This window comes from Silurus aristotelis (assembly GCF_946808225.1).
Source record: "Silurus aristotelis genome assembly, chromosome: 4".
In the NCBI taxonomy this organism is placed as follows: domain Eukaryota; kingdom Metazoa; phylum Chordata; class Actinopteri; order Siluriformes; family Siluridae; genus Silurus; species Silurus aristotelis.
The window spans coordinates 6993219-7006582 of record NC_139577.1 but is presented as its reverse complement, the minus strand read 5'-3'; the positions used below and the strand labels follow the sequence as shown (position 1 = coordinate 7006582).

Genomic DNA, 13364 nt, shown 5'->3' with positions numbered 1-13364 from the left:
TAACCCCTTGATGGTCTCAGATTCAGGATTTGAATGCATGCATGTGTCTGTTTGTGCATGTGTGTGTGCGCGCGCGCGCGCGTGTGTGTGTGTGTGTTTGTTTGTGTCTATCTGAGTCAGTCTGTTTGTATCTGTGTGCTTGTGTGTGTCCGTGTTCCCAGAGGACTGATATAGACGAGAAGTTGCACATAATTAATTCTAGCGCACTCCTGATAACGTTGACTGTTTCTGAACGATCGAAACACATTCACACACTGGTGCAATTTCACGGTTACATTACTCAGCTGAAAAGACACGCCTTTAATACTATATCCAATCCAGTCCTGACAGGCAAATACAAAGTGTTTCTATTAAATAGATCCGGTTTAAGGAGTCAAAGGTCAGTGTTATTCAGTCACAAAGAGTCAATGTATGCCACTCCATCGTCAACTCCAAGCGGGCATTCGTATGTTTCTATGCGGACGCTGATTGGCATTCGTATAGAAGAAAGAAAGTCTTAAAATGCAGTGCAAGTTTCCCCGAGCTTCCACAAACCAACGTGAAAGAACACCGAAGGTGCCAGAACACGTCAGGTTTAAAAAAAAAAAAAAAAAAAAAAAAGTCCGGATTCTCTTTCCCGCTGCGTCTTTACAGAGAGAAAGAGGATAGAAGAAGGAAAGACAGGGAACACAGAGAGCAGGCCGTCTCAGTGACGAAAGAACTTGAGGTAGACCACAGCTCCCAGAATGGCCACCTCCATGATGATGATGATCCCCAGTAACAGCTTGTTAGTCATCAATCTGTTAGAAGACCAGGATCTCATATGAATGAAGCGCACATGTAGTCATAAAAGCTACAATGTATCACAATGGTGTGTGTGCGTGTGTGTGTGTGTTGAAGCTCACCTGCGAGACATGGTGCGTAAGATCTTCCTGCTGCGGCTCAGATTTTCTCCAGTGTGAACCAGCTAAGAAAGTAATAATAATTGTAAAAATAGATACAAAAATAATAAGAAAATAGACACTGTGACAACTGTCTATCTAATCAACAAAAATAAATATCATAAAAAATATATTCAGCCATTTATCTACACATACTACAAAAATCAATAAACTATATGCATAAACAATATTGCAAATAATAATAATAATGATTACAGCCTCTATACACAATAATGTTTAATAATCATATACAGCATATATTTAATACAATTATTAATAAGAATATATAGATTTCATTATTATATTCAATATCTAACTAATAAGACAAATACTAAAATGACTACTAAAATAATGTATTATATATATTCATAGTAACAAGTAAGTAATGCATAAAATTTACATATTTATTTAACATATTAGGATCTTCTATAATAAATGATATCTTTGAAAACCATCAGCAATACTACAATGCAGCTACGAATATCCACCTGGCATCTGTGTACTACTGCTACTAATAATAATGTAATGTTAGAAAACTGTAGTAGCAGATTTAAAACGCAGGATTTCACCGATCCTGAAGTTGTCCCCGTCCCTCCCCTGGTGTCCCACCCAGTGTCTCACCCTGTCTCGAGTGTGGTCGAGCTGCTCTCTCTGCTGTCCGAGCTCCTCGATGATGTCCGTGCCGATCTGTTCGCTCTCCACAGCGATGCGTTGGCTGCGTGCGATGCTCTGTGTGGCGTTGTTCAGAGACTCGGTGCCCTGGATCAGTAAAGTTCGCTGAGCTTGCTGCTCGGTCTGAAAGCACACACACACACACACACACACATACACACACACACATTTAATCTTGCTGAACAGAAATGTAATCAAATATAGATAAAATACAAAGATTTTTCTAGATGGTTTTCTGGTTATTAGTGAACAACCCCAAATATCCTGATGCTCATCATGCATTATAAACATGTCTATGAATCTTGATGTGACCTGGATGTGACCTGATTTCTGGCACCTTGCGAAAGCATAATTGTTCAGTTTCAGCTCGCTGTCTCATCTTTGATTGTGTGTCTTTACCACCCCTACAACTTCCTGTTCCTTGTACTCACGCTGTGTTCGTTTTGAGCGCCATAGATGGATTGCCCACCATCTCCCGTCCTAGCGGAGAAGCTGTATGTGGTATCCGAGGTGTGTACTTGGCGCTGCAGCTTCCCCAGGTCTCTGTGGTACAGCCGCACTTTAGAGGACATGGAGTTCCTGAATGAGGAAGGGGCGCTGAGAAGCTCCTGCTCCATCTCCCGCAGCTAAGAGAGAGAGATGAGAACCAGAGATGGGTTTGTGAGGCCACAAGAAGACAAATCTCACAAATAAATCACTAATTGAGATCCTTTTATTTCACACGACACAGAGTTCAATGACGCTTATGGTACTCTGCTGCCCCCAAGTGACTGTACAGTGGCATAAACACATACAATTCAGCATTCACTGTATTAAACGAGTCTGATTAAATGATCAGGATCATTTCAACGTTCTAAGTTTGACAGTATTTACTGATGTTTTAATAAGTTCTGATACAAAATTCAGAAGGTATCGGATTTTATTGCACACCAACTATTGAACGTAAAGGATCTACAAGATGTGAGAAAGGGAGAACTGGGGGCGTGTCAGCCATCATTTTCCATATAAGACTTTAGTGAATTTGTTCGCTTGAAATGAAAAACATCACAGGAAAGATTTAGGTCGTGTAGATCCCTCACAGCCTACCTCCATCGCTTGATTGTGTCTATTAATAACACAGGGTATCAGTTTTCTTCCTACATCCTTCTAATACGTCCTCGTTTCTACAGTAACAGCTCATTCTCAGGGACTTGGTGCTTCAGTGTGTGTGTGTGTGTGTGTGTGTGTGTGTGTGTGTGTGTGTGTGTGAGCATTACTTACCAACTCCTGTGCCTCTCTATGACGCTCATCAAACACTCGTGTCAGCTTCTTCTTCTCTTCTGAGAGCAAAAACATTCAAATTAATTTCATAATTTATTTTTAAAAAAGCATATTGTGTCTGTAGGAATGGTTTAATGTGATGTAACAGAACAGTAATAACTCTGGGTTTTGATCTGAATTCAGACAGTCCAGGTCTAATGTGATTATGATGATGATGATGATGATGATGATGATGATGATGATGATAATCTACTATGTTACTGTCTAATTCTGGATTCTGGTTGGGCACAAAAACGGTGTGTATTTGCTGGTATGATCAAGCAAGGAAATGCTTATGTAATATTTAAGAAAGGAGTATCTAGTGAATATAGAAAGAAAGAAAGAAAGAAAGAAAGAAAGAAAGAAAGAAAGAAAGAAAGAAAGAAAGAAAGAAAGAAAGCTGGAGCTACATTTTCAGGACAAGAGGTTTACTTTTTGTTTTTGTACGTCTTATTTACTGGTAAGGGAATAATAGTTTATAGCTGTTATAACTGAAGACAATTTATAAAGTGATGTCACAAAGGGGGCAAATATCGGTAGAAAAATATCGCGATATATCGTGTAACCAATTATCGGCAGACACTTACATCCTAATATCATAGTAATTCATTCACGACAAATACAGCAAGCTAGTTAACTGTTTATAAACAAGGTTTTAATAAATATTGCTTTATAAAAAGAATATAAAATGTTGAGTTATTTACCGCCTTGTGAGCGAATCACTCGGCCAGAGAGCTGCTTTAGCTCATCACACTGAGATCGGTACATTTCATGAAGCTTCTCAAACGCCTCCGACGACATTCTGCTCATTTTAATCACGTAAACTCTATAATGTGTCCGAAACCGATCAGTTAAACCTGGAAGACACAACGAATAAATAGAAAGTCTGACCAGAAGCAAAGCAATCACAACATCCTGGAGGAACAGAGCTTCCTTGATTCGTGTAGGTGTCCTACTTAGTGCCTGCGTGAAAATCTAGATTTAGAAACATTTAAATCGTGAATTATATGCTTAAAAACTATACCCACATTGTAGAAACATATACGTTTACATATATATTAAACTATACACATGGTTTAACATTTTAAAATAAAGATATGCACTATATTTATACAGAAATAATCAACCAACCCCTAGCTGTCTTTCGCACAGCAATGCATTATGGGTTGTGTGGTTTTCTGGTCAAATATTAATCTGAGCAAATAATTAATTAATTAGATCAAATGTATAGATTTGAATGGAAAACTTGTTAATTCAATTATTTATAAACACAAAACTATTTAGCTGCTCAAAATGGTTCTTGGTTTCTGAACAACACAAACATAGGCGCAAATCACGTGATTACTTTTTACGGACATAGCGCGTTTCCTAGCCGGGGCTCTAAATAAATACCCGTATGAGACGGCGCGTTCTGATTGGCCTAGAAGACACCTTTGACGCCTCACTGCCCTGACGAAAACACTACAACTCCCATGATGCTCTTGGTGCTCAGCGAGTGGGAGGTTAACCAGCGCGCATCATCACACGATCCATACCTGCACCTTCCAGGCGTTAAACAGCACCCGCGCTACGGTTTTTCTTTTTCTTTTTTTTTTACCGCCATGATGATGATGATGATGCTTGTCGTGCTGGGCTCCGGAGTCGTGGCGTTGATCCTGAGGCTGATGTCGCCTCGCATCAGGTAGGTGCACTGCTATTATCTAAACTATCACTGGAAATAGTCTGTAAATCACCGGCTCGTGCACGAGGAAGAGGATTTAAATGCATCATAAAGTGGTGCTGATGGTGGAGAAAAAAAAGATAATGGTGTCCTGAATAAGCGTTCACACTGCAGTGCAGCTCTCTAAATGACAAATACTCAGATTAGTGTATTGTGCAAATACACACTTATTCAATTATAGTGTTTAACATTTGATTTTCAACCCATCATACCAATTATAGTTTTATACATCTCTATAATGATTTTCTGTAATTGTAACCGCCCCGCTGAATATAAATATGATCCGCCTTGGAAGCTGACCAATAAGAGCTCTGTGAGGGCGGGGCTAATTATGCATGCATGTCCTAATTAAGCAGAACGCAACGTTATTGGCTTTTCGGGATGCGTGCGGTCGTACGATCAATGGGCAAGCGTTTAGTGTACAGCAAATCATCATTTTATTTCTTTATTTAATCTTTTAAATCTTTTTTTGCAACTCTGACCAGTTTCATGCAAAATAATCTTTCCACGAACCCTGAAATGTGCATATTCTATTACTATTATACATATATTATTTAATTATTTACATTTCTCATGAAAATGTATCTCAACTTATCATAATGCAGTATTAAAGCGAGATTTACCGATGCATAGAAATAAACTATAACAAGTGGGGGGAAATTTACATGCAGAAATGGTCATTTTTCACAGTCTGCAGGTTGTTGATTAGGGCTGCAACTAACGATTATTTTGATAATCGATTAATCGGACGATTCATTGTTCTTGATTAATCAGATTTTAATTATAAATTTTTAATGTAATTCTTTTAGATTGTTGTTAATGATAACTATATAAAATCCTAATTCAGGGTATTTATGTATAAAAGTGTACTTAAAAAAAAGCATATTCAGTTAAACTCTCTTTAATTTAGACATTTTAAAGCTTATAGTGGCTGCTTGTTAAAGACTGCATGGGGGATTTCTCCTTAAACAAATTCACTCATGCAGGGTAGTTTCTGTGAAAAATAATAATAATAATAAATTGAAACAGCATTTGAGAATTCAAAGTGAAGCAATTTGTGCAAATCAACATGTGTATTGTTTATGATAATTTGCAGATTGCAAGTTGACAACGCTGCTTAAAACAAACAATATATAATACAATATTGTTTTGGTCATTTTTATATATATAAAAAAATACACAGACATTTTGTTCAGTTGTGAAGATATCAGCATCCAGAATATATAATTTAATTTAGTATAATAATTAAATTATATACATACATTAAATATACAACACTGACAAGAAGTATTTGAACTTAGTAAAGCCGCAGTAAATCACGTTTGAAAACAGATGTCAACTCTAAGTAGACAAATACTATAAAAAGAGAATGGAACGGAGAAACGCAGCGAGATATCAGGCTTGATTTAGAAAAAAAGTGGTGTTCAAATTTGCTAAAAACCTCAACAGTCACTGAAAATGTAATCATTTACTGCTGCAGTTATTTGCTGCTGTTGGAATAATGTTTGTTCGCACTGTTGCTTGTGAAACCGGATGCTCGTGAGTCACGCCAGAACAGATCGAGTGCGACTTTCCGAAGATAGCAAACTAACAGTTTACACAATAGCACTTTATTAATCTATACCATTTCACATGGTTAAAGGACTAAAGTGCTGCTGCATTGCTCTCTTGGTAGAGATGAATTAAGGGTTACAGCCTTATGATCAGCAGGTAGATAAACAGCATTGTAGCTGGTGAAACTTGACCAACCTCATGAAGTTTTATAAAGTATCAGGACTTTATCTGTATATAAAGATTATAGGACTGTCAAAGCTTATATTACTATTTGCTCCAATTGTGTGTGTGTGTGTGTGTGTGTGTGTGTGTGTGTGTGTGTGTGTGTGTGTGTGTGTGTGTGTGTGTGTGTGTGTGTAGGAAATATGCAGCAGGTAGTGTGTGCATATCCACAGCACGTCTGGACGGGAAGACAGCGCTGATTACAGGAGCGAACACGGGGATCGGGAAAGAAACAGCACTGGACCTGGCAGCTCGGGGTGAGAGACACGCAAATCGAACCCGATCCACTCGATTAACAATGTTCACGTAGAAATAAACTTGACTATAAAGCAGGGCATTGCGGGGTTTTTTGTGGAATCTTATGTCAGATCATTGCTAGATTTAATAATACACAAACTATGGACCATTTGTCCCCTTATACTTTTATACGTATCCCTAATCTTATAATTATAAATAGTATTAGATATGATTTATCAAATAGGTAAACACCTATATTATTACTTTTAATTGTCTTGCAGTATTATAATACAGTTAATTTCCAAGTAGAAACTAGATTTGTTTTCCACCTGTAAAAGTTTTATTTTTGTTTGTTTTTTTTGTACGTGCAGGTGCACGAGTGATTTTGGCCTGTCGGGATGTGGAGAAAGGTGAGGAGGCGGCGGCGGAGATTCGAACACGTGTGGGCGGGGCACAGGTGGAGGTGCGAGAGATCGACCTGGCGGATACATATTCAATACGAGCATTTGCACAGAAATTCCTCAGAGGTGAATATGTACACACATACACACACACACACACACACACTCTACTGAATCCTGATCAAATTTCTCAAATACATCTCATGAGTACGATGCAAAACCATAATATCAAAAGCAGATCTGATGCCATTATAACACCCACTTGTTACCCAGTGTATTCCCTTACTGTTTTACTATTAGCAGTGCAGATTTTCCCAGTATGGAATACTGGGAAAAGTAAGTGTTTGCCCCCTTTTCTGATTTCTCATTGTTTTGCATGTTTGTCACACTTTAATGTTTCAGATCATCAAACTAATTTAGATATTAGTAAAAGATAACACAACTGAACCCAAAATGCAGTTTTTTATTTAAGGTTTTTATTATTGGGGAAAACAAAATCCAAAACTACATGGCCCTGTGTGAAAAAGTGTTTGCCCCCCTGTTAAAACACAATCAAGAAATCTCTTAAATAGGACCTGCCTGACAAAGTGAAGTAGATCAAAATATCCTCAAAAGCTAGACATCATGCTGAGATCCAAAGAAATTCTGAAACAAATGGGAAAGAAAGTAATTGACATCTTTCAGTGTGGAAAAGGTTATAAAGCCGTTTCTAAAGCTTTGGGACTCCAGCAAACCACAGTGTGAGCCATTATTCACAAATGGCAAAAACATTGAACAGTGGAGAACCAAGAGCACAGTGACAACTCATCCAAGAGGTCACAAAAGACCCCACAATAACATCCAAAGAACTGCAGGCCTCACTTGCCAGTAAAGGTCAGTGTTCATGACTCAACCATAAGAAAAGACTGGGCAAAAATGGTCTGCATGGCAGAGATCCAAGAAAAAAAAATGCTGCTGAGCAAAAAGAACATAACGGCTAGTCTTAGTTTTGCCAGAAAAGATCGTGATGATCCCCAAGACTTTTAGAAAAATACTCTGTGGACTGAAGCGACAAAAGTTGAACTTTTTGGAAGGTGTGTCCCATTACGTCTGGCGTAAAAAATACCGCATTCCAGGCAAAAAGAATATCATACCATCAGTAAAATATGGTGGTGGTAGTGTGATGGTCTGGGGCTGATTTGCTGCTTCAGGACCTGAAAGACTTGCTGTAATAAATGGAACCATGAATTCTGCTGTTTCCCAAAAAAATCCTGAAGGAGAATGTTCGGCCATCTGTCCGTGACCAAGCTGAAGCGAACTTGGGTTCTGCAGCAGGACAATGATCCAAACCACACCAGCAAGTCCACCTCTGAATGACTGAAGAAAAAACAAAATGAAGACTTTGACTAGTTAGTGACTAGGCCACTAAGACTTCGACTAGTGGCCTAGTCGAAGTCCTAACCTGAATCCTATTAAGATGCTGTGGCATGACCTTAAAGGTGGTTCATGCTCAAAAACCCTGATTTACAACAATTCTGCATAGATGAGTGGACCAAAATTCCTCCACAGCGCTGTAACAGACTCATTGCAAGTTATCGCAAATGCTTGATTGCAGTTGTTGCTGCTAAGGGTGGCCCCAAACAGTTATTAGCTTTAGGGGCAAACACATTCACACAGGGCCATGTAGTTTTGGATTTTGTTTTCCCACAATAATAAAAACCTTCATTTAAAAACAGCATGTTGTGTTCAATTGTGGTTCTATTTTTCCTTATATTTAAATTAGTTTGATCTGAAACATTAAAGTGTGAAAAACATGCAAGAAATCAGGAAGGGGGCAAACGCTTTCACACCACTTTAAGTTCTTTTATATACATATGTCAGTTGATTGTTAGCTGTATCACTGAAATGCAAAACTCGCACCAACCCTACTCAATTCAATTAGATATCCAGTCAGTACAATTTTGCAATAAGCACATTGTCTTTATTTTCTGGCCTCACACAGAGGTGAGCCACCTGCACATCTTGATCAACAACGCCGGAGTGATGATGTGTCCTTACATGAAGACTGCAGACGGATTCGAGATGCACCTGGGAGTCAATCACCTCGGTGAGAGAAATTTCCAGCTGACTAGAAATGTATACAGTTGAAACCAGATATTTACATACACTTCAGAAAAAAACATAATAAAAATACATAATTCTCCCTTGCTCGATTGACATTTAACAAATGCAAAAAATATGTTAATATTTATTGATTTAAAACAGAAAAGGTTTACTCTAATTTAATGTATGACAGTAAAGAAATAAAAGTTTTTGTGTTTTTTTTCTGAAGTGTATGTAAATATCTGGTTTCAACTGTAATACAGAAAAATGATACAGCTCAGTATACTGATATAACAGAGTTGCATTTCCAAATACACACCGTAAAACAGTAACCATTACAACATGTAAAATACAGCATCAAATCTCAATTAAAGGATGGATGCAAATCAGCGTGTAATGATTTTAGGTCACTTCCTGTTAACGTTCCTGCTGATCGGCGTGTTGAAGCGTAGCGCGCCGTCCCGCATCATCGTTGTCTCATCATTGGCCCATTATTTTGGCTGGATCCGATTCCACGACCTGCACAGTCAGGGGAGCTACAACAGTGGCCTGGCCTACTGCCAGAGCAAACTGGCTAACGTGCTGTTCACCAGGGAGCTGGCGCGCAAGTTAACAGGTACAGGAAAGACTTGGCATGACTTACAGAAAATTTCACTTATACTCATTTCTAAAATCCGTCCGTGTGACCTCCTACTGAGGAAGCGGTTGCTACAGAAACGTATTAGAAGTCGTGCTGACTACAGCTGCTCTACTTCTAATGAGTTTCTATAGCAACTGCTCCTTACTTCTCAGAATGCAGATTCTGTGCTGTGAATAATTTACTTACTTTAAATGTTGTCCAGGGCTGAACGTGACTGTGAACTCGGTGCACCCAGGGACAGTGATGTCCGATTTGGTGCGTCATTCCACATTGATGTCTCTGGGGTTCGCATTGTTCTCCATGTTCCTGAAAACGCCACGGGAGGGAGCACAGACCTCCATCTACTGCACAGTGGATGAGGAACTGCATTCCATCACGGGAAAGCACTTTAGGTATGGTGCATTTCAGAAACACACATCACATACAGTGAGGAAAATAAGTATTTGAACACCCTGCTATTTTGCAAGTTCTCCCAATTAGAAATCATGGAGGGGTCTGAAATTGTCATCGTAGGTGCATGTCCACTGTGAGAGACATAATCTAAAAAAAATAATCCAGAAATCACAATGTATGATTTTTAAACTATTTATTTGTATGATACAGCTGCAAATAAGTATTTGAACACCTGAGAAAGTCAATGTTAATATTTGGTACAGTAGCCTTTGTTTGCAATTACAGAGGTCAAACGTTTCCTGTAGTTTTTCACCAGGTTTGCACACACTGCAGGGGGGATTTTGGCCCACACAGATCTTCTCTAGATCAGTCAGGTTTCTGGCCTGTCACTGAGAAACACGAGTTTGAGCTCCCTCCAAAGATTCTCTATTAGGTTTAGGTCTGGAGACTGGCTAGGCCACGGCAGAACCTTGATATGCTTCTTACAGAGCCACCCCTTGGTTATCCTGGCTGTGTACTTCGGGTCATTGTCATGTTGGAAGACCCAGCCTCGACCCATCTTCAATGCTCTAACTGAGGGAAGGAGGTTGTTCCCCAAAATCTCGCAATACATGGCCCCGGTCATCCTCTCCTTAATACAGTGCAGTCGGCCTGTCCCATGTGCAGAAAAACACCCCCAAAGCATGATGCTACCACCCCCATGCTTCACAGTAGGGATGGTGTTCTTGGGATGGTACTCATCATTCTTCTTCCTCCAAACACGTTTAGTGGAATTATGACCCAAAAGTTCTATTTTGGTCTCATCTGACCACATGACTTTCTCCCATGACTCCTCTGGATCATCCAAATGGCCATTGGCAAACTTAAGACGTGCCTGGACATGTGCTGGTTTAAGCAGGGGAACCTTCCATGCCATGCATGATTTCAAACCATGACGTCTTAGTGTATTACCAACAGTAACCTTGGAAACAGTGGTCCCAGATCTTTTCAGGTCATTGACCAGCTCCTCCCGTGTAGTTCTGGGCTGATTTCTCACCTTCCTTAGGATCATTGAGACCCCACGAGGTGAGATCTTGCATGGAGCCCCAGTCCGAGGAAAATTGACAGTCATGTTTAGCTTCTTCCATTTTCTAATGATTGCTCCAACAGTGGACCTTTTTTCACCAAGCTGCTTGGCAATTTCCCCGTAGCCCTTTCCAGCCTTGTGGAGGTGTACAATTTTGTCTCTAGTGTCTTTGGACAGCTCTTTGGTCTTGGCCATGTTAGTAGTTGGATTCTTACTGATTGTATGGGGTGGACAGGTGTCTTTATGCAGCTAACGACCTCAAACAGGTGCATCTAATTAAGGATAATAAATGTAGTGGAGGTGGACATTTTAAAGGCAGACTAACAGGTCTTTGAGGGTCAGAATTCTAGCTGATAGACAGGTGTTCAAATACTTATTTGCAGCTGTATTATACAAATAAATAGTTTAAAAATCATATATTGTGATTTCTGGATTTTTTTTTTTTTAGATTATGTCTCTCACAGTGGACATGCACCTACGATGACAATTTCAGACCCCTCCATGATTTCTAAGTGGAAGAACTTGCAAAATAACAGGGTGTTCAAATACTTATTTTCCCCACTGTACACTTTCACGGCATAACCTGGTTTCCATAATATGGGCACTGCACAATTTTTATACCTTTTACCCTAATTACAGTAAATGCAATATGGGTTGGCCGTGAGTGTTGTGCACGCAACTTCAACCTTATATTCTTTGTGATTTTTGAGAAATAATGGAATATAAATTCCTTCCCTTTGTCAGTGACTGTGCTCCAGCCTCCTTGGCTCCTCAGGGCCGATGCGATGAAACCTCTCGGAGGCTGTGGGAAGTCAGCTGCGAGCTCCTCGGTATCGAATGGGACTGAGATCGATCTTCTCTTTATCACAGACTCGCCATCACGACCCGTCACTCGGACGAGAAATCCATTCTGTTCTACCAATTTGCCAAACATACTTGCCACCATTTTAAGCTTGTTTAAGAAACTGGACCCAGGATCCCAGTGTCACTACATTTGTACATCGCCGTAGTGCGTGCAAAAAAGTTTAATTTCTTTGTTAGGAATTTTAACCCTAACCCTTGTCATGCACATTTCACCTCCTCCCACTGCAGCTGCCAGGAATTGTACTGTTTTTATACAGAAGTAGACATGTTTTTTACTACTGTTACATTCATGATAAGAGAATTTAAATATATACATATAAAATGTTGAATAATTATTATAGTCACGTTTTCCTACTTGTCTTATATAAAAGAGTCACATGGCGACCAAATGTGGTCTAATCACGTTGTACTATTTTCCTAACAATTTGAAAGATTTTTTTTTTAGCTGTTTTCAGTTGATTGACACTTTCTGGTATTGTAATTGTGGGGACTGGATATTGTCCAAAGCCTATTAATGTAACAAAATTGCTTGCTGTTGTCTGATACGGAGAGATAAACCGAGAAGAGCAGATGCATTTGTACAGGTCGGGACATGGTGTTTTTCCATTAGCCGTTTTCCCATTTTGGGGTCCAAACACTTTACAGGATACTTATTCTTAACTTTTTATCTTTTTCTGTAATGTCTTGTTCTTGACTGGATAGACATCAACCCAAGGCAAACAGACATCTCATATATATATATATATATATATATATATATATATATATATAGAGAGAGAGAGAGAGAGAAAAGCCTTAATTAACATCTGCAAACAGTATTAGACAATAGCTAATTACATTTGCGTTGGCATTTGTCATGTTATGTTGACAAATAACATAATTATTATTATTATAACTATGATTATGAAATTGTTAAATACTGATAATAATGTGATTTCAGCTCACCAGTGACAGTGTACTGGTGCATAGCCCAAAAAACAAACTTATGGGGAAAGAAAAAAGATTAATTATTACTTTAACATTTTGCAGGGTTTAATTCCACTTCATACTCTATGACTGTATTTACTGAATTTACATGCATCAGTCATGTTTATTCTGAATCTTATTTATTCTGTGAAAAAGACAATGTGAACATTTTGTTATTCTCTGACCTCAGTGCATCACAATGATTTCCCTTTACGTAATTTCCAATTAACTGTTTGATTAAAGTGATTAAAGGCAAGCGATGAAAAAAGCAATGAGTAGATTCTGCACTAATTTGCACAGACAGTCAGTTACAGAATGGGTCAGACAC

General features: G+C 38.9%; 2 protein-coding genes across 2 annotated transcripts; one reads left to right on the top strand and one right to left on the bottom strand.

Moving 5' to 3' along the window:
* Positions 1-280: 280 nt before the first annotated feature.
* vti1b (vesicle transport through interaction with t-SNAREs 1B) lies at positions 281-4322 on the bottom strand. Its single transcript, XM_083539820.1, has 6 exons — positions 3596-4322; positions 2853-2911; positions 2024-2218; positions 1542-1715; positions 885-946; positions 281-779 (listed from the first exon to the last, which is right to left on the bottom strand). Exons 1-6 carry the CDS (start codon positions 3699-3701, stop codon positions 686-688), a joined length of 690 nt encoding a protein of 229 aa, XP_083395946.1. The 5' UTR covers positions 3702-4322; the 3' UTR covers positions 281-685.
* A 25-nt stretch (positions 4323-4347) lies between these two features.
* Positions 4348-13304, top strand: rdh12 (retinol dehydrogenase 12). The gene is made up of 7 exons (XM_083539807.1): positions 4348-4572; positions 6526-6644; positions 6996-7151; positions 9007-9111; positions 9514-9723; positions 9950-10139; positions 11951-13304. Exons 1-7 carry the CDS (start codon positions 4364-4366, stop codon positions 12051-12053), a joined length of 1092 nt encoding a protein of 363 aa, XP_083395933.1. The 5' UTR covers positions 4348-4363; the 3' UTR covers positions 12054-13304.
* Positions 13305-13364: the final 60 nt, after the last annotated feature.

Excerpts from the sequence above, each read along its gene's own strand:
- vti1b (XM_083539820.1), bottom strand. The coding sequence starts at position 3,701 with ATGAGCAGAATGTCGTCGGAGGCGTTTGAGAAGCTTCATGAAATGTAC. Across the intron at positions 2,912-3,595 it reads AGTGATTCGCTCACAAGGCG|AAGAGAAGAAGAAGCTGACA; the intron begins GTAAATAACTCA and ends TTTTGCTCTCAG. Across the intron at positions 947-1,541 it reads TCGACCACACTCGAGACAGG|CTGGTTCACACTGGAGAAAA; the intron begins GTGAGACACTGG and ends TTACTTTCTTAG.
- rdh12 (XM_083539807.1), top strand. The coding sequence starts at position 4,364 with ATGATGCTCTTGGTGCTCAGCGAGTGGGAGGTTAACCAGCGCGCATCA. Across the intron at positions 7,152-9,006 it reads TGCACAGAAATTCCTCAGAG|AGGTGAGCCACCTGCACATC; the intron begins GTGAATATGTAC and ends GGCCTCACACAG. Across the intron at positions 9,724-9,949 it reads GCTGGCGCGCAAGTTAACAG|GGCTGAACGTGACTGTGAAC; the intron begins GTACAGGAAAGA and ends AATGTTGTCCAG.